This window comes from Orycteropus afer, unplaced genomic scaffold (genome assembly GCF_000298275.1).
Source record: "Orycteropus afer afer isolate SDZICR_OR568_19922 unplaced genomic scaffold, OryAfe1.0 scaffold00063, whole genome shotgun sequence".
Classification (NCBI taxonomy): Eukaryota; Metazoa; Chordata; class Mammalia; order Tubulidentata; family Orycteropodidae; genus Orycteropus; species Orycteropus afer.
The window spans coordinates 6,828,944-6,851,202 of NW_006921650.1; the positions used below are offsets into that span (position 1 = coordinate 6,828,944).

General features: G+C 36.5%; 1 protein-coding gene across 1 annotated transcript in view; it reads left to right on the plus strand.

The window, feature by feature from the left end:
• KRIT1 (KRIT1 ankyrin repeat containing) overlaps positions 1-7,334 on the plus strand; it is a 36,334-nt gene extending 29,000 nt beyond the window's left edge. The window contains exons 11-16 of the mRNA XM_007939819.2: positions 388-539; positions 3,750-3,916; positions 4,556-4,643; positions 5,239-5,445; positions 6,389-6,505; positions 7,266-7,334. Coding sequence (XP_007938010.1) covers positions 388-539; positions 3,750-3,916; positions 4,556-4,643; positions 5,239-5,445; positions 6,389-6,505; positions 7,266-7,334 — 800 coding nt within the window. The remainder of the gene's footprint in view (positions 1-387; positions 540-3,749; positions 3,917-4,555; positions 4,644-5,238; positions 5,446-6,388; positions 6,506-7,265) is intronic.
• Positions 7,335-22,259: the final 14,925 nt, after the last annotated feature.

Consider the following 22,259-nt stretch of genomic DNA (forward strand, 5'->3'; position numbering starts at 1 on the left):
AACTAATAAAAAATCAAGCCAAACCCACTAATAGCTAATTTTATTTCTTATTTTTTATATCATTATTATTATTTTCAATCCCTTTTTTTAAAACATCAAATTTTACTGGTTGAATTATAATTAACTAGGCTACAGTGGAATTAAGGATTTTATATATGCTTGATAATTTTTATTTAAAAATTATTTTTATGATTCTTATATTCTTAAAAGCACTTAACCTCACATTGGATAGTAGTAATGATTAAGGTCAATTTTTGTTTAAATTCAGACCTTTAATTTATCTGTATTTAGTTCTTAAGTTCAGAGATTTTAATACAAGGTTTCTGTGCATTGATATAATTGATTTAGTTTTACATTATCATTTATAAAAGGAAGGATGTTTTTCAGGCCTTCAGCTCAAGCCTTATCATAAACCCTTACAACATGTTCGTGACTGGCCGGAAATACTTAGTGAATTGACTAATTTGGATCCCCAAAGAGAAACACCACAGCTTTTCCTAAGAAGAGATGTGAGACTTCCTTTAGAAGTTGAAAAAAAGGTTTGCTTGGAAATCTTATTTATAGTCATTTAAATGTACAGAATCTATTACATTCTCATTGTAGAAACTAGAAGCAGAAAGGAAACTAACATTTATTGTGTTCTTCCTGCACCAAGGGGTTTTACTTGTTTTCCTATTTAGTCATCACATCCCTGTGGTATGTGGTATGGTTAGAGAAGTCCTTGATTAGTTTTTTCATTACCACTCCCATTGTGTTAATAATACAAAAGAAATAGAGAAGCTATCCTAAAGAAAATGAGTAGCCAGATGGGGACACAGATTATACAAAAAAAAATAAAACTTGTAATAGTTAGAAACAAAGTGCAGTGTGCATTTATATATATCATTGAAATATTTGCAGGTTAGTGAAATGCATACTAGCTTTGTTATTAAATGTCAAAGATAATAAACAGGTAGTCAGGTATATAAATTTTGAAGGAAGGAAGAGACATTGGTGCTGTTATGAACAGGAAAAACATTCTCAGTGGATAAGATTATATGCAAACTGGGTATAAGACAGTTATTTTCAATAGCAAATAATTGTTCTTAGCTGAAGTGTAGAACTATATAGATTGTAATAAAAAATGAGAATAGCATTTACATTTCATAAAAAGATCTGGTTGTCAGACAAGTGTGTTGGGATTTGAACTACTGTAGATTTTAAAAGAAAAGTGAGATAATGCCATTAAGTAGGACAGATGGACAAGGGAAAAACCTGAGAGACTGCAACAAGATAATCTAAGTGTGAGAGTCTAAATGCAAAGGTAGCTGGGAAAATTGAAAAGAAATAAGCCTCCAACGTCTCATAACTTTGGTGAAGAAAAAAAAAAATTCAGTGATTTCCTGATTATTTATTCAAGGGATTATTAAACACACAAGGTTAAGCAAATTTTAGCTCTTGAAAATTTTATTGGCCATGAAAATTTTACGGGCCAAACTTGGTAAAGCATTTTTTTAAAAATCTGACTACTAAGATTCTCCCTCTTAGCTTAATCAAAGAGAGAATATAAGATATACTTGATCCTTTATAGCCAAACATACTGAGTGTTACATAGAGATTTGTATGAAGTTTACCAACTAAGGTCTTGATTATTCATAAAAGCTATATTTGATACATGAAATCTGCAAATAATCTAAATACACTCAGCTATCTTCCTTTCTTACACAAGTAATTTTTTAAAAAAATTGATTGGTAGAGGAAAGGAACAACAGTGACAATGCTTGTACAAATAAATTGTGTGATTATATAAGTAATAAATGTGGATGCAAATGAAAAGGAAAATAAGACTTAGTAAATTTTTCTTAAGATAAATCAGGATGTCATAATCATCTGGTAAATGGCTACATTTTTCACTCATTATTTAATTAAGAAATTCCTAGGTGTACTGTCTGGAATTTAGAAGAATTACTTATTGGTTAGTATCGAGGGCTTCTTCTATGATGGAAACAGCTTTATTTCATTAGAAAAGAACAATTGTTGACTAATACTCATTGAATACATTATTAGGATTATAACTCTTAATACTTTTCATATTCTTCCAATTCACTATTCAATTTATATTAGAAAATAAGCTTTCATACAGTCTTTTTCTCAAAATTTTATTTTTAAAAATTTGAAACCCATAGGAAGGTTGGCAAAGTAATACAGTCATTGTATGCACCAATAATTAACATTTTGGTATATTTGCTCATTTCTTCATAGGACATGAAATATTCTTTTGATTTTTTTTTTTTTTTTTTTTTTCAATCAGTAAGTGAATAAAAAACCCATCCAGCTCACGGCCTAAAAAGAAGAAAATAGGCAGCAGGCAGTATATGATCACAGGCCATACTTTACTGACCTCTGATTTAAAGTCTAATAAAATTATCATCAGTTTATGGGTATGGATAATTTCTAGCACAATTTTATCTAAATGTGAACCATTTAAAAGTGAGTTGCAGATATCATCACACTTCATCCTTAGGACATACTTACGTAGCACATACCATTTTTAACCTAATGAAATACCTGATTCGAGTTCAGATTTTCCCCAATTGTTTCAGAAGGTCTTTTGTATTTTTCAGCTCTACTCCATGGGATCTAGTCAAGGTTTGGTTTAATCTTCTAGCACAATCCCCCCATCTTTTTTTTTTTTTTTTTCATAAAATGCTGTTTTCAATTATTTTATATATAATAGAAAAAATATCATTATTTTAGCTAGTTAGTCAAAATCATTTTTGTCATAAAGTATTGGAATCATTGTGAATTATATTTGGAAATTCTTTAAATATTCATTTAAAAACTATAATTAATTATGACTTCCAAGTAAAAATACATTTACTAGGCCAGCTTTTCTCAATCTTTGTTAATCTTATTTGGTAAAGTAAAACTTTGCAGTTCTAAAAACTTTTAAAAATATATCTTATGCTTATATTAAATAACATTAAATAATGTTAACACTATGTCCTTTAATGTTATTTGAAAATGCCAAGTATTTTTAATCAAATAAAAATGTTTGTTTTAAAACAAGCTTTTTAAGATAAATATATATATATATGTATATATATATAGATATAGATATAGATATAGATATATATATATATATATCTTAAAATATATATATATATATACACACACACACACCCTTATGGGAATTGACACATTTCTCTTCTTTGAGATTCACTATATATCGTATGAAGCATCAGTAATAGAGAAATGTTTCAGGAATGCAAGAATTTAGGTAAAATTGTGCTAGAAATGATCCATACCCATAAACTGATGATAATTTTATTAGACTTTAAATCAGAGGTCAGTAAACTACGGCCTATGATCATATATTAGCCTGTGAAATGGATGGGTTTTTTAATTCATTTACTGATTTAAAAAAATAAAAAGAATAGTAATATTTCATGTCATATGCAAAATTACATGAAATGCTGTTTTTATTATCTATAAATAAAAATTTATTGGAACACTGTCACACCCATGTATTGTGTGTGACTGCTTTTGTGTTACAGTGGCAAAAGTAAGTAATTGCAAGTGAGATTATATGACTCACAAAACTTAAACTATTACTATTTGGTGCTTCACAGAAATAGTTTTTCAACTCCTGGTCTGAGCCATTAACAGCTCATTTATGTACAAATATGTAGCTTTTCCACAGTAGACAATTTACACATTTACAGTAGGAAATTGTAGCCTAATAACCAAATTACACTTTTTCTTTTCAGATTGAAGACCCACTAGCTATTCTTATTCTCTTTGATGAAGCCAGATATAATTTATTGAAGGGATTTTATACAGCTCCTGATTCTAAAGTGATAACATTGGCAAGTCTACTATTACAAATAGTTTATGGAAATTACGAGAGTAAGAAACACAAGCAGGGTTTCCTAAAGTAAGTATTTAATACAATATGTTGTCTTGTGCATGCTCAAGAAGGACTCTGTTTAACCAAGAAAATGTTAAAGTGTTATTAAGTAATATTTTTAAATTGTTTTGGAAATAATATACAAGGCATAGGATGAGTAAAGAAACTACTATAGAAAAAAGCATTCCTAAAGTTATAATGTCCTTGGGGTTATTTTTCTTACATTTGAATTTAACTTGATATATTTATATTTGTTCTTTAATATATCTTTCTTTACTCTATGTTTAAATAAGTTTACTAAAAGTTGACTTGAATACATAGTAGAAAAATTTGTAAGGCAAATGTACTAAGAATCACATCATAAAAGCTAGTTTTATGTTAAGTTATTGAGAGAGATCACAGAGGTTTTAGCATAGATAGTTTGTTTATTGTGATTTTCAATTTTTGAAAATACTCTGTGGTTATTGAAAAAAACATTTCTCTAAGTTGATGTTAGAATGTTAGTGGCTTTAGGCTTAAATCTTTTAGATTTCTCTGATATTTCACAACAGTATTTTTCAGCTTAAAATTCATATTACATACTTAAAACCATTTGTGACAGAATTATAATTATACTTTGTCACTAAAGATGATTTAGTTAAAGGATGTTGGCATCTGTGCTTACAGTGAAGAAAATCTAAAATCCATTGTACCTATCACTAAATTGAAGAGTAAGGCACCTCACTGGACAAACCGAATACTTCATGAGTATAAGGTAAGTTGTTTAATAGAAATAAAAAAGCGTCTTACAGCCTAGTTGAAAGTTTGTTAGTGTTATTAATATGTTTTATACATAGATATTAAATTTATAGTCCTGAAATTAAAAATAGATCTTCTAGTCCACATGACTGAAACTAAAAGTAACAAGATATTTTTAATAATGTGGAAGCTTTTTCAGGCAACATATACTTGGTCCTTCTATATGCTGGATACATTGAAAACCCTAAAGAATGCAGTTCTGTTCTGAACCATGTGGGGTCACCATGAGTCAGAATTGCCTTGACAGCAGTGAATTTGATTTTGGTTTGGTGGTAGAGGCTAGAGGTCTAATAAATAAATAAATAATAACACTGTCCCTGCCCTTGAGACACTTACAACCTAATAGAGTAGATAGGCAACAATATTTTTAGACTTCAGTATTTCTTCCCCCCCGCCCCCATATTAAGATCTTAAAAACTACTCTTGGGATGATGTCAGCCAATTTTATTATTTAAGGGCAGTCTTGATTTTGAGAAATTAAGTAGTTGACCTGTTTGTGTTATTAAACATACATTCTCTCTCTCACACCTCTTGTATTTCACTGTTTATAGAATCTTAGTACAAGTGAGGGTGTCAGTAAAGAAATGCATCATCTTCAGCGCATGTTCTTACAGAATTGTTGGGAAATTCCTACCTATGGAGCAGCTTTTTTCACAGGACAGATATTTACAAAGGCAAGCCCCAGCAATCATAAAGTCATTCCTGTGTATGTAGGAGTGAATATAAAAGGACTTCATCTCCTCAACATGGAAACTAAGGTAGCTTTTAAGCTTTTTGACATGATTTGATATCTATAATAGCATTGTCTACAATGTGAAAAATCAAAAAATGGAATATATACAAGATTATTCATTATAGCTTCATTTATAATAGCAAAATGTTGTTGTTATTGTTAAGTGCCATCAAGTTGGCTCTGACTGATTGCTACCCTGTGTAACAGAACAGAGCAAAATGACTATCAGTAGGGGTTAACATATTAATTGTACATTTCTATATTGGAATACCTTACAGCCATACTGAAGAATAAAGAATAAGAACTACTCTAATAATGGAAAGCTAATGTTTCTAAATATATTTTAAAGGACCACATACATGTACACATTCTTAGTGTATGTATTTGCAAAGATTATATGTAATAGAGTAAGAAAATGCCAAGTTACTGCTACAAGAGAATTATTATTAAAAATAATTAAAAGTATATATTGAGTGGCTCTTAAACATGGCATTACATTAGGATGGGTTACTCTGATACTAGTTTTTAATTAGGTCTTTTTTTATAATGACTTTCATTAATTTTTAAGTTATGTTTATTTTTACCATAAATATATCAGTATGCTTATTTTTACTGAGATAAATTTCAGATCTGAAAGTAGTATGTGAATTTCCAAAAGAAAGTACTACAGAGAAAGCAAAAGCTAGTAGTATATTTAATTTTCCTGAATGTCATTGATAAAATAAGCATCTCAAAAATTTTTCTCAATCTGATATAGAAATCATCATTACTCAAAGCAGTGGCCTGAGAGACTCCCCTATATGTGGTTGTGTGCTGTAGACTGTGTGAGGTTAGAGTGTGGGCACTTTGAATAGGCTTTATTTTAATATTCAAAACCATGTGTGACTAGATAAGCATAGATACTAGTAAGAGAAAATAAGTATTGTTTTTAATAGATATTTCAATAATGATTTCTAATTGTGTTGCAGGCTTTACTCATCAGTCTTAAGTATGGTTGTTTTATGTGGCAGTTGGGAGATGCTGATACATGTTTTCAGATCCATAGTATGGAAAATAAGATGAGTTTTATAGTACACACAAAACAGGTAAGTCCTTGTCAATTATTTTGAACTTCTAATAATGAACTACTGTATTAGTAAGTTACTTCTTTTTTAAAAGGCACATTAAATCTTATTTTTTAAAGAAATATAATTAATAAAAGGAACCCTGGTGGTACAGTGGTCAAGCACTTGGTTGCTAACCGAAAAGTTGGCAGTCAAGTTAGCAATTTGAACCCACCAGCTGCTCTGTGAAAGAAAGATGTGACATTCTGTTTCTGTAAAGATATATAGCCTTGGAAACCCTGTGGGCAGTTCTGTCCTACAGAGTCACTATGAGTTAGAATCAATGGCAATGTTTTTTGTTTTTTAGTATAATTAATATTACCTTAAGTGAAGATAATTTAAAACCAAAGGAAAAGGCAGACCTTTCCTAGCAAAGGAAAACCAGAAAATTACCTGAATAATTTCAGTTTTACAATAATTAAACTCTTTCCTCGTCCCCTTCTTCCATTTCTTTGAATTCTGGTCAGTATTCCCCATCTCTTCTATCAGGGTATCAGATAATCTTCTACTTTACTTGTCCAGTGTCCTAAGCCACTAGTTGCATCCAGCACATCACTTCTTAAATCCCTTCAAAAACCTGCGTAGATAGTGAGTACATAGAGACTATACTGTTTCTTAGCAAACTGCCTTCCAATAAGAAAGTTCTCTGTCAGATTTACAGGAAGCTGCCTACTGCTATATATGTCCTTTACACGTTCTTTCATGTTTCATGTGTGTTGTTAATATATATTTTATCTTATAGGCTGGTCTCGTGGTAAAACTGTTAATGAAGCTGAATGGACAGTTAATGCCCACTGAAAGAAGTTTATGAAAGGAAAGCAGCTGATATAAAGCCACTACAGTTTGTGATACAGACTTTTTTTCCATGAAAGATTCCTTAATATATTGCCTTTAACAAGACATTTAGTCTCTTGTAATATATATGTATACTGTTACATTGTACAGAATCTGTACTTATGTTTGGTGTGTAATATACCAGTTAGTTTTATATAATAGCCTTATAAGCTATTCTGATTTTTTAGAGAAACACAAAAGTGTAGATTGATAGCCTGTATAATATTAGATAAAATAAAAAGCTCTAAAAAAGCTATTTTCAGGAAATGGTAAAGAATTTGGAGAGGAATATGATTAAATTGAAATACAATTTTTGGTATAACTTTGTGTTTTATTTTCAAATATACTGAAAGTCAACATGATTTGAATAAAGAAAATGGATTTTCTATACTTCAGCAATGTATCACTGTTATTTTAAAATATTCTTCTGTTACCTAAATGAACATTTCTCAACATAATTTTAAAAATCTCTCTTAAAATGTTTATCTAGTGTAAGGTTTTTTTTTTTTTTTCCGAAGTATAGTTCTCAAACTCCCTACCTCCATTATAATTACCTGGGTGCCTATTACAAATGAGTATTTCAGAGACTCTTCTTTGGACATGTTCTGTCAATTTCTAAAAGTAGGGTCTGGGGATCTTAAGTTTTGGATTGTTTGTTATTGTTGTTTCTTATTGAAATAATTTCAGCCCAATAAGGAATTTGGATTATTAAAGTTAGATATATTACACAAAACTGCCTGGCATATAAGCACACACATATATAGATCAACAGTCTGTGGGTGTTAGTAGTTGCATTTTTTTTAATGTTGCCTTTTTATGCCTGAATAGTTTCTGTTGTTTACATTGTAGAAGATAGGTCACCAGAGATCTGGTTGTTTCATGTAGGAGCATTTAATAAGCATAAAAACTGAGTCTTTACAGCTAATATATTGATGTATTCTAAAGAAGTTTGGAGATGCAACATTGATGTTCTAAGTCCTGTAGATTTTAGATGATTTTTAAATACCATTATTTTCTCTTCATATTGATTTCCATATATTTTTAAGGGCACTATGTCTGCGCCTTACTAAAATCAAGATTAGATATTAAGTAAGGCTAACAAGAAATCCTAATTTATCTTTAATTCTGTGCTAGGCACTTTTGATTCAACCAAGGCCGTTAGTTCCTGGTTCTGTTTCATCCATTTCAGTGGCCTTAACTGTTACCAAATACCCATTGATTCTCAACCTGAAATTTCAGCCTTAACTTCTTTTAAACTCTAGACCTTAATTTCTGATTTCCTAATATTTTGTTGTTGTTAAGTGCCATCGAGTCATCTCCGACTCATAGCGACCCTATGCACAGCAGAACGAAACACCGCCCTGAGCCAGCTCCATGATTCTTGATACGCTTGAGCCCATCACCGCTGCCACCATGTCAGTCCACCTCACTGAGGGCCTTCCCCTCTTTCATCGACCCTCCACCTTACCAAGCGTGACATCCTTCTCCAGGGAATGGTCCCTTCTGACAACATGACCAAAGTACGTGAGATGAAGTCTGGCCATTCTCACCTCCAAGGAGCATTCTGGCTGCACTTCCTCCAGGACAGACTTGTTAGTTCTTTTAGCAGTCCATAGTACTATTAGCATTCTTCGCCAATGCCACAGCTCAAAAGCATCGACTCTTCTTTGGTCCTCCTTATTCATTGTCCAGCTCTCACATGCATATGAGGCAACTGAAAATACCATGGCTTGTGTCAGGCGTACCTTAGTCCTCAAGGACACATCTTTGCTCCTTAGCACTTGAAAGAGGTCTTTGCAGCCAATATGTACAGTGCTATACATTGTCTGATGTCCTGACTGCTGCTTCCGTTGGCATCAACTGTAGAACCAAGTAATGTGAAGTCTTTGACAATTTCAATCTTTTCTCCATTTATCATAATGCTGCTTATAGGGTCCAGTTGTGAGGATATTTGTTTTCTTTATATTGAAATGTAATCCATACTGCAGACTGTATTCTTCAATCTTCATCAGTAAGTGCTTCAAGTCATCCTCACTTTTAGCAATCAAAGTTGTGTCGTCAGGGTATCTCAGGTTGTTAATGATTCTTCCTCCAATCCTGATGCCACATTCTTTTCATATAGTCCAGCTTCTCAGATTATTTGCTCAGCATACAGACTGAATAAGTATCATGAAAGGATACAACCTTGACATACTTCCTTCCTGATTTTAAACCATGCAGTGTTCTTTTTCTGTTTGAACAACAGCCTCCTGGTCTATGTATAGGTTCCTCATGAGTACAATTACATATTCTGGAATTCCCATTCTTCTCAATGTTATCCACAATTTGTTACGATCCACACAATCAAATGCTTTCATTCTACTTTTTTTTTTATTAAATGCTTTTATTCCAGCTCCATCTAAATGACCTACAAGGAACTTCAGCTTCATCATAGCTGGAATCACTATTTGTTTTCTCTCCTTGCCCAGTCAGCCTTCCACTTGTGTTCTCTATTTGGCTAATGGCATCATCAAATTGCATCCAGTTGTTTAGCCTGGAAATCTTGGAGTAGTCTTTAGCTTCTCTCTAAGCCTATACATCCCATTGTCAAGTCAAATATCTTGTGAGTCTCTTTATATTCCCTTTCTTCTTCTTTGCACTGCACCTATCCTAGTTCAAGTCCTCACCATTTATTCCACACTTAAAGTATTTTCGTACCCCAGTCTCTCGACTCAATTCTACAGCCAGTCATGCTTGTGCCAAGTTAACTTTTCTCATAGATCTGGTTACTTATACCCTATGAAAACGTCATGGTTCCTCACAACATGTAGGATTAAATCCCAGTTCCTTAGTATTGAATAAAAAACCCCTAATATTCTGTGCTAACTTGTCCACTCTGATTTTTTTTTTTTGCTTTTGCTTTTTATTATAGTTTGGATGAAAGTTTACTGAGAAATTAGTTTTCCATTCAACAGTTTATACACATTTTGTTTAGTAACACTGGTTGCAATCCCCTCAATATAACAGTATTCTTCCTACTTACTCCCTGGGTACCCTGTTTCCATTAGTCCTTCTTCCCTGCCCTTCCTGCCTTCTGAGCAGGAAAAGGCATTTTGGAAAAGGGAAAACTTAGAGAGTCAGAAAGATTAGAGGTTGCCGAGTTAGGGGTGGGAGAATGGTGTGTGGACTGTAAAGAGCCAGCATGAGAGAATTTTGAAGGGTAACAGAACTGTTCTGTATTCTGACTGAGATTGACAAATAGTGTATTTGTTAAAATTCACAGAACTGTACATCAGAAAAGTAAATGTTACTCTACATAAATTAAGATAGTTTAACAAAAAGAATCAGAACTTCCTATGCAAGTGTTGAAATTTTACCCAAAATATGTAAACATTTAATCCAAATATAAGTTAAAATTCCATTTAGTGAGTGATTAAAGTAGATTAACAGAGAAGTTATATGTTTGGAAATGCAGCTTTCAAAAATGAGAAAATATAAATCATTGATAACAAAAGTGTATAACAGAACTTAATCTAGTTAAAATTATATAAAATAAAAGTCAACTGCTTATACATTCAACAATGAAAATCAGTGACAGCATAAAACGAAAATAACATGTGGGAGTGTATTTTGAGTGGGACTGAAAATTGGTTCGGTCTGATAAAGCAGTCTGGAAAACTGTTCTCCCTTCAACCTGATGATCCTTCTTTGAGGACAGCCCAAGGATAAGCTTGCCTGCCTACACTTCCTCACTTGCAATGCTTTATGTGCACAATTTTCCCTACCTGCCTAGGGAGTAAGCTGAATGTGCTATAATTCAATAGGGGGAAAAAAAGTTTCCTAAAAATATGATAAAAATAGAACAACATTGTACAGTTAATATATATCCAAGGCAGTTGTTTTAAAACAAGTCTCAGGGTGTACCAGATGCTTTAGTTCTTACAGAATAATGTAATTATGTCATTGCCGTAGATAAGGTTTTGTGTCAACTTGGCTGGGCTGTGGTTTTGAGTGGCTTGGAAGTTGGGTGTAGTTACTCCCCATGGTGAGATTGTAATCACCTCCACAGGGGAATCTGCTGTGAGCAGCTAAATAGTTAAAAGAGAGTTACCTTCAGGGTATAAGGAGCAGCTTTGAGAAAGGTCCAGGTTTTGGACACATTTTGGATCCTCTTTTGGCCAACTCTTCATCTCCAGTTCCTGGACTCTAACCAGTGGTCTGCTGTGTTGCCTGCCAATCTTGGGACTGTGCCATTTTACCTGCCAATCTTGGGTCTGTCAGCCTCAACAGCCAGTACCTGCATAAGTCAGAAGAAGCCTCCAGCTCCAGTGGGTCTGGAACAAGAGGTGGAGCTGAAGCCTAAAGTCGAGGGACCTTCACCCGTCCCCTAGAGCCAGCAATGTGAATTCGGACTTCTAGCCTCCTAAACTGTAAAAGAATAAATTCCTGTTTGTTTAAGGCTTACACTTGTGGTATTTATGTTACAGCATCACTGGAGAACTAAGTCATCAACTCTTAATTATATGAGCAAGTGAAGAGAACAGTAGTACAAATAATCCCAAACCAGTAATCAGAGAATTATTTGTTGACTTTTGGAATGTGCTTGGTGATGTTTTAATAACTTACATTCCCTCTTATATTTCACAGAAGCTGATATTACTGCTTGTTTGCTTATACTGAATATATGCCAGTAGGACAAGGGAGAGAGAAAGAACCTAAGATATAAATCATCTGCAGAGAGCAAAATGGAGCAGTGCTTTAAATTGTGTGCCATTTTTCCTTTCTGGATTATTTGCTTTCAGTTAATGTTATTTTTAGTTTTTTTACTCATAACCACTAGGAAGAAAAAAGCCAGTTGGATTTTTCATTTATTTCAGCCAATTCACTAAAAAGTAATCAACTATCTAGTTAGAGGTTGGATTTTAATTATTTTTATCTGAACTTTTGCTTATAAGTTTTTTATGAAGTATTTTTAAATATATGGCTGTTCATACATTCATGTTTTATAGCTGTATAAAAGCAAGGTTTTCTAAGTGCAGTAGAATTTGTAACTTTCCCTCATTCATAGTCATATATTACTCATTACAATGAATGTTATAATAGATCATTTGACATTTACACTATTGTACAGATAAGGAAAAGATATAAAAATAGACATTTTCAGTATGGGTTAGTTACTATGACAAAATGTTCTTAAAAGTTAATTTATTTAATTTCCAAGCTATAAATAAAATTTGAGACATTACTTAGGTAAAGATAATCCTAATCTGCTTTCTAAAATGGAGTTTAAATTACAAATCTGAAATTTGGGATTTAAATTCCTTAAAAGAAAGACAAAATGACCTGTAATCCAAAGACCAAGCTAATATTAATTGCTATATTAGTTTTCACCTCCCTGGATACTGAATAAATACCTATACCAAGGAGCTTTGAAATGCCCCTGATTAAGGGGAGGGGGGAAAAAAACACCAATAAATTTTATTTCCAATTAGTAACTAAGTTCTGTTTTAAGGTTAATTGAACTGATCAGGCAAATGACCATCTGCAAATCCAGTCCAGAAAAATAGTATATGAAAATTCTATTCCATGTGAGAGGGGGACCGGATCTACCCCCAGAGGCAGGAAAGGGAGGGAACTCTGGGGAGGACAAAAGCGGCAAGATCCAAGTAAGGAGTGGGAGACATGACCCACTCCCAGAGGCAGGGCAGGATCCAGGTAGGAATTAACTAAGGGAGACAAATTTGTCTACCAGTTTGTCATACTGTGGTGACTTGCATGTTGCTGTGGGGCTTAAGGCTGTGCCATCGGTGTTTCAGATGCCAGCGGGGTTGCACATGTTGCATAGGTTTGAACGCAGCTTACAGACTGAGATAGACTAGGAAGAAGGAAGAGGCCATCCACTTCTCAAAGAATTGGCCAGGGAAAACCTTACGAATAGCAGAGAAACACTGTCTGATACATTACTGGGCTATTTTATAAATAACCCTGAAACATTGTCTGATACAGTGCAGGAAGACCAGCCCTTTGGTTGGAAGACACTCAAAATATGACTGGGAAAGAGCTGCCTCATCAGAGTAGAAACAACCTTAATGATATGGATAAAGTAAATCTTTTGGGACCTCCATTTACTGACATGGCACAACTCAAATTGAGAGACAGCTGCAAACATCCATTAATAATTGGAACATGGAACATACGAAGTATGAATCCAGAAAAATTGGAAGTTGTCAAAAATGAAATGGAACACATAAAGATTGATATTCTAGGCATTAGTGAGCTGAAATTGACCGTTTTGGGCCATCTTGAATCAGACAACCATATGATCTACTATGCTGGGAATGACAATTTGAAGAGAAATGGTGTGGCATTCATCATCACAAAAGATGTTTCAAGATCTGTCCTGAAGTACAGTGCTGTCAGTGATAGGATAATATCCATATGCCTACAAGGAAGACCAGTTAATACTACTATTATTCAAGTGTGCGCTCCAACCACCAAAGCCAAAGGTGAAGAAATTGAAGATCTTTATCAACTTCTGCAGTCTGAAATTGACTGAACATGCAATCAAGATGTGTTAACTACCACTGGTGACTGGAATACAAAAGTTAGAAACAAGAATCACCGGTAGTTGGAAAATTTGGCCTTGGTGACAGAAATGACGCTGGAGATCGCATGATAGAATTTTGCAAGACCAATGACTTGTTCATTACAAATACCTTTCTTCAACAACACAAACGGCAGCTTTACACCTAGACATCGCCAGATGAAATATACAGGAATCAGACTAACTACATCTGTGGCAAGAGGCGATGGAAAAGCTCAGTATCTTCAGCCAAAACAAGGCCAGGAGCTGATTGTGGAACAGACTATCAACTGCTCATATGCAAGTACAACTTGAAGACAATTAAAACAAGTCCATGAGACCAAAATATAACCTTGAATATATCCCTCCTGAATTTAGAGGATAGATTTGATGCATTCAACACCAATGACTGAAAACCAGAAGAACTGTGGGATGACATGAAGAACATCATCCATGAAGAAAGCAAAAGGTCATTAAAAATATGAGGAAAAAAAGACCAAAACAGATGTCAGAAGAGACTGAAACTTGCCTTTGAGCAGACAGTACTAAAGCAAATGGAAGTAATGACAAGATAAAAGAGCTGAGCAGAAGATTTCAAAGAGCAGCTTGAGCAGACAAAGCCAATTACTATAATGAAATGTGCAAAGACCTGGAGTTAGAAAACCAAAAGGGAAGAACACACTTGGCATTTCTCAAGCTGAAAGAACTGAGGAAAAAATTTAAGTCCCAAGTTGCAATATTGAAGGATTCTAGGGGCAAAATATTGAATGATGCAGAAAGCATCAAAAGAAGACAGAAGGAATATACAGAGTCATTGTACCAAAAAGAACTGGTTGATCTTCATACATTTCAAGAGGTGGCATATGTCTAATGGTATTGAAGGAAGAAGTCAAAGCTGTACTGAAGGAACTGGTTAAGAACAAGGCTCTGGGAATTGACAGGATACCCACTGAGATGTTTCAACAAACAGATGCCCCTCTGTAAGCACTCACTTGGCTATGCCAAGAGATTTGGAAGACAGCTACCCAGCCAGCTGACTGGAAGAGATCCATATTTGTACCCATTCCAAAGAAAGGTGATCCCACAGAATGTGGAAATTATTGAACAATATCATTAATATCACATGCAAGTAAAATCTTAAGATAATTCAAAAACGGTTGCAGCAGTATATTGACAACTTCCAGAAATGCCAACTGGGTTCAGAAGAGGACCTGGAACAAGGGATATCGTTCCTGATGTCAGATTGTATCTTGGCTCAAAGCAAAGAATACCAGAAAGATGTTTACTTGTGTTTTATTGATTATGCAAAAGAATTTGATTGTGTGGATTGTAACAAATTGTGGATAACATTGAAAAAAATGGGAATTCCAGAACACTTAATTGTACTCATGAGGGACCTGTACATAGACCAGGAGGATGTCAATTGAACAGAACAAGGGGGACACTACATGGTTTAAAGTCAAGAAGGGAGTGTGTCAGGGTTGTATCCTTTCACCATACTTAATCTACATGCTGAGCAAATAATCAGAGAATGTGGACTATATCAAGATTGGAGGAAAAATCATTAACTTGCGATACACTGACAACACAACTTTGCTTGCTGAAAGTGAGGATGACTTGAAGCACTTACTGATGAAGATTGAAGAATACAGTCTGCAGTATGGATTACATCTCAATATAAAGAAAACAAATATCCTCACAACTTGACCTATAAGCAGCATACGATAAATGGAGAAAAGATTGAAGTTGTCAAAGACTTCACATTGCTAGGTTCTACAATTGATGCCAATGGAAACAGCAGTCAGTACATCAAACGACAAATAGCACTGGGCAAATCGGCTGCAAAGGATCTCTTTCAAGTGCTGAAGAGCAAAGATGTGTCCTTGAGAACTAAGGTGTGCCTGACAGAAGCCATGGTAATTTCAATAGCCTTATATGTATGTGAGAGCTGGACAATGAATAAGGAAGACTGAAGAAGAGTAGATGCTTTTGAGTTGTGGTGTTGGCAAAGAATGCTGAAAGTACCAGGGACTGATAAAAGAACTAACAAATCTGTCCTGGAGGGAGTGTAGCCGGAATGTTCCTTGGAAGCAAGAATGGCCAGACTTTGTCTCCCCTACTTTGGTCATGTTGTCAGAAGGGACCATTCCCTGGAGAAGGATGTCATGCTTGGTAAGGTGGAGGGTCGACAAAAGAGGGGAAGGCCTTCAATGAGATTGATTGACACGGTGGCTGCAATGATGGGCTCAAGTACAGCAAGGATCATGGAGCTGGCGCAGGACCAGGCCGTGTTTTGTTCTGCTGTGCATGGGGTGGCTATGAGTTGAAGATGACTTGAGGGCACCTAACAACAACATCCATGTGAAATGATTACAGAAATGGAAGCTTCAAATTGTTTATCCTTATTCATTATTCAACTGTAAATTCTAAATTGAAATTTGCTGATAATGGCAGTGAGGGGTTATACTAGGGCAGTATGAAGATGCCAGGCTATTTGGGCTATGGAAGAGGGCTGGGCAAAGCTGTGGGGGGGGGGCATCCCAGGGACAAGATGACTCTTCACCAAGGCAGCTGATGGAGCAGGCCCCCTACTCCCAACATGGTAAGTGTCCCTGCCTTTCAAATGATTCTGTAGTAATAACACAGTGGACGTTTCCTATTGAAGTAGCACTCTAAGGGCATTTTAAACATCAATTGGAAATGCAACTTGGGATAAACGTTTATGTTTCTATTTTTCATGTAAAGATAGAAAGGAATTCAAGTGCCACTTTGAAGTTATTTCAGTGATGGCAGAATTCATATTGGTTTATTCAATTATACTATATTTTAGATACCCTTGGTATTAATAGCAAGCAAGATCCTTTGTATGTTTCTACTTTCCAATATCTGGTTTTTCCATTACATTCTCATATTCTCTAAACATTACCTGTTTTTCTGATAAATACCGTGTTGGGGTTATTACTATTGAGCTGAGACTACATTAGTCTCTCCGTAGCTTTGACTTGTCCTGTTTGAATGTATGGCTAGAAGGTGAGGGATGGGGAGGTAAAATCACCCCAGGGTCTTTCTCGAAGCAGAGCCGCCTCTCCTGCCCCTACACTCAGTCCCAATCAATACTCTTCCTAGCAACCCCAAAGACAGATAGATCCCTCTCAAAAACTCCAAATCCTGTTTCCGGAAATCCCTTTTAAACAATGGCACAATCCCCACTTCCTCGAGGTAAGCATGTCTGGGTATTCCGGAGCTCCTTCCGCCCATCTTCACCCCATTAAATTCATGGTTTGGGAGCGGGCCATGCCTGAAGAATGACCGAGGAACAATGGGCGTCGGACTCCGTGAGGTGGTTTGGCTTTACAGTGACAAGCTGGGTCTTCCATGTCACTAAGTGCCGTTCCCACTGTCCATGGACCTCCTGCCGTTCACCCCGCTCGCCGACACCGAAATCAGGCAGGAAAATAAACCTCGGTAAAAGCACCTCGGAGCGCGACCCTGTCCTCGAAGCTGGGCTTGGGTTGACTAGCGTAAGAACTTCTCAGGAGCGAGGCCCAGGCCAGTAGTTGTCTATCTTGGCTGCTCGTGAGAATCAGGTGGCCCGGCCGTCTCCAGACCAATTAAAACAACTTCCGAGGGGCCAAGAATTTGTAAAATTTCCCTCGGGGATTTTCATGCGCAAGCCAAGGATCCAGACGCACATTCTTGAGCTAGCATCAAGCCCGGCAAAGGTGACAGATCCTCGTCCGGGAACTAAATAAAGGCGGTAAAGCTCTGCCTCCGGGACCCTAATGTGACCAAGGGCCAGCTCACAAACGCACCGGGCCCGGCCTCTCCAAGGCCCCTCCTCTCAAAGTCCCCGCCCGGGGATGGACGCTCTGCGCGCGCCCCCTGCCGGCCCCGCGAAGGGAGCCGCAGCAGCCGAGGAAGCCAAGGCAGCCAAGAGCCTCCAGGTAATTGGAAGCGCTGTGACTTTGGCGGTCCTATGAGTGAGTCAAGGTCAGGTTAGCTCTCTTGCCCACTTCCTGCCTTCTTGTGGCGCGGTGATTAAAGCGCTCTGACATTAACCGGAAGGTCGGCCGTTCCAACCAGCAGCCACTGGCGGGAGAAAGATTTACAGCCTTGGAAATCTTTTGAAGCAGTTCTTTAGAGTCTGCCCTATAGGGTTGCTATGAATTGGAATGGATTCTAAGGCAGTGGCAGTGGGTCTCTGTGTTCCAGGGATACCCATTTTGCACGTGCTTGTATTGTGTCCACTTTGCTTTAACCCCTATTGAGTGATATTTTTTCCCTATCCAGAAACAATTTGTTGATGCTGCACGATGTAAAAAAATCCTGTGGCTTCCTAAGTGTCCACGTGTACAGCATTTTTCAGATATGTAACAAGTTACATTGGGTCATTGTTCAGCTTTACTAATATTTCTTAAAACAGAGTTGAGATTTATTTTTGCCTATAAAATTGGCAATATTTGTTTTTAAATGAGTCTTTCATGAGAGTGAAGGGAGAAAGGCTGTTTCTTGTTTTAGCTGTGTATAGCCTTTAAAATATTCATACATTTGGGTGCAACAATTCCTCTTCTAGGAATCTATCAAAAGAAAACAATTACAGACATGTGCAACGCGATCAAATTAGGCACAATCTAAATAGGTAACAGTATGGGAATGGTTAAATTATTGATCGCACATTCTTTATTAAATATGTTGCAGCCATGAAAAAATAGGCTTTTCAAATAATATTTGATTTATTTACTCAAATAAATAAATTAGATCAAATAAAGGGAAATGATCACTGCATATTAAATATTGACAATATGTTAATTCGGGATTCATTACTATGTGTAGTCTGATGACAGAATGTTCATCTGCACGTGTTCACACGTAACTCTTGAGCACTTGGCTAGTATGACTGAGAAAGTGGATTGTAATTATATGGAATTTTCATTCATTTAAATTTAAATAGCCACATGTGGCTAGTAGCTACGGTATAGGAGAGTGAAGCTATATATTGAGATCTCAAGTATGAAAAAAAAAGTATGATATTCAATGGTGGTTATCCTGAATAAGTGGCTATACGGTTCATCATGGTTGCTTCTCCACCATTTGTGCTTCCTTTGGGTAGTTATGTGATTTAGGGGAGGCCAATCTGGTGGTTCAAACCCACGAGCCACTCCTCGGAAGGAAAGTTGGACAATCTACTTCCGTAGTGATACTGCCTCAGAAACCCAAGGAGGGGTCGCTGTGAGTCGGGTCTGACTCAAGGGCACATAACAACAACAACAACAATCCTACCTCTAGGAGCTCTGGTGGTGTAGTGCCTAAGGCATTTGACTGCTAACCAGAAGGCTGGCAGTTCAAACCCTCCTCAGAAGGAAGATTGGGCAATCTACTTCTGTAGAGAGATACTGCCTCAGAAACCCAAGGGAGGGGTTGCTATGAGTGGGATCTGACTTTAGAGGTAAGTCATGTGGTGGTACCTAAGACAGACAGCATTATTCCACCTTTTAGCCACAGCCATTGGTTCATGTGACCTAATTTAAGCCAATGGGATGGAATATCTAATCTTTATGTCAGTCTATCCTCCAATAGTCAGGAGCTCTGGTGGCGTAGTGCCTAAGGCACATGACTACTAACCAGAAGGTTGGTGGTTCAAACCCATCAGCCACTCCTCGGAAGGAAGACTGGGCAATCTACTTCCCAAGAGATACTGCCTTGAAAACCCACGGAGGGGTCACTATGAGTCAAATCAGCTCAACAGCAGTGAGTTTGGTTTGGTTTGCTTTATCCTCCAATACTAGATTCAAGGTTAATCTGTTAAGTATCCATACACCCAGGCCAGTGTGACTTTTTCTAATAAATTCTGCATTATTTGAAAACAGCTCTATTTGTGTAAAAACAACCAAACACTAATGGTAGACATTACCATTAGCTGCAACGATCCATCAAGATCACAATCCTAGGTATGCCATAGGGCCAAAGCCACCTGAGGAAGCCATTCCCATAGAGGCCATTGCATAGTCGGGGCTGCTGCAAAATGACAAGGTCAAAACCCTAAAGCCATAAGAAATGCATGCTGCACTCCCTTGAGGCTTACTTTCTCCAATGATTTTTTTAATAGGCCAAATAACAGTTATATTTCCTTTTCAAAGTGTTCAGCCAATACACCAGATGTTGAAATTTGAGGAGTGGTCAATGAATAACACTTTTCCCCCCTCCCAAGTTCTGTATCCGACTCAATGGCAGAGTTTTTTTTTTTTTTTTTTTTAAGTTCTATATCATTAAATAACAAAAACAACAACAACAACATATCATTAAATATAGTCAGGCAGATGGAAGGCAAACTATCACATTTGTTATTAATAAAGCCATTTAGGGAAAATTACTTTGGCCTGCAGCTAAGCGGACTTGTAATAATTCACCCCTGTATTCTACTTTGTCATCATGCATCCGGACAACCTTGGCCTCCCCCAACAGGTATGGAGTCCTCTCATTCTTTGCAAGACAACTGGCTAGAGCACAAATTTCTAAAGGCAGAAAGGCTGGAAGGAAAGAGCACAGCAGAAGCTGAGCCATGAAGGTCCAAAGCCTTCTGACCTTGTCAGTCAACCACGTCTCCTCTTCTCTCCGCAGAGGAGAGGTTCTGGGGACGAGGCCCCAGGCCAGGAGCATTACGTGAATAGAGTTTCCTCCATATGGAAACATGAAGCCAGGGAAAGATTACTTTCCTGCATGTCTCAAGAAGAAATGCAAACCTCAACAAACCAGTAGTCATCAAACCAATTAAGTAAGAGGTTAAAAAGTGAATTTTACCAAACCTTCATGGAACACATTATTCCTATAACAGATAAAGTGCTTTAACAAATTCATAATTAGAGTAAGTTTCCCAGCTCATTTTATGAGGCTAGTATAATCTTCATACCAAAACTGGACAAGAATAATACAAAAAAGGAAAATTATCAGCAAAATTATTAATGAACATAGGTATAAAAATTCTGAGTGTTATATTTAATTCAGAAGTGAATTAAAAAGTAATACATCATGATCTGGTTTTCATTTATCCAAGAAAAGCCAGATTTTCAATTTCAAAAGATTAATTAATACAATATATTAACAGATTATTTATTCTATGGCATATAGCTAAAAGAACAAGACAAAGATAGCTGTTGTCATCCCTATTATACCACATTGTACCAAAGGGCTAACCAGAAGGCTGGAGGTTCAAACCCACCAGCCACTCCTCGGAAAGAAGGTTGGGCAATCTACTTCCGTAGTGATACTGCCTCGGAAACCCAAGGAGGAGTCGCTATGAGTCAGGTCCGACTCGACGGCACGTAACGACGACGATGACATACCAAAGGGCTTATCCAGTCGATCACGACTCACAGCGACCGCTCCTTGGGTTTCTGAGGTGGTATCTTTAGGAAAGCAGATTGCCCAACCTTCCTTCTAAGACAATAAAAATAAACAGGAGAAATAGAATTGACCAAAAAGAAACAAAAGCTGTCAATATTTTTGTTGTCCTAATAGAAAATCCCACCACTCATTTGTCAGTTTTTCGTACTGTGGTGGTTTGTGTGTTGCTGTGAGGCTGGAGGCTATGCCACCAACCAGTATTTCAAATACCAGCAGGGCCACCCATGGTGGATAGGTTTCATCGGAGCTTCCAGACTAAGACAGACTCGGAAGAAGGAAGGGGCCATCCACTTCTCAAAGAATTGGCCAGTGAAAACCTTATGAATAGCAGTGAAACACTATCTGATATATTACCAGACAACTTTATGAATAGTCCTGAAACATTGTCTGATATAGTGCCAGAAGATGAGCCCCTCAGGTAGGAAGGCACTCAAAATACAACTGGGAAAGAGCTGCCTCCTCAGAGTAGAGCTGATCTTAATGATGTGGATAGAGTAAAGCTTTTGAGACCTTTATTTGTTGATGTGGCACAACTCAAAACGGGGAAGAAACAGCTACAAACATCCATTAATAATCAGAACATGGAATGTATGCAGTATGAATCTAGGAAAATTGGGAGTTATCAAAAATAGAATGGAATACATAACAAATTATGGATAACATTGAAAAGAATGGGAAGAATGGGAATTCCAGAACACTTAATTGTGCTCATGAGTAACCTGTACATAGACCAAGAGGCTGTCGTTAGAACAGAACAACGGGATGCTGCTTGGTTTAAAATTAAGAAGGGTGTGTGTTGGTGTTGTATCCTTTCACCATACTTATTTAATCTCAGCAAATAATCTGAGAAGCTGGACAATATGAAGAAGAGCGTAGCATCCTGATTGGGGAAGACTCATTACCAACCTGTGATACGCAGATGACACAACTTTGCTTGCT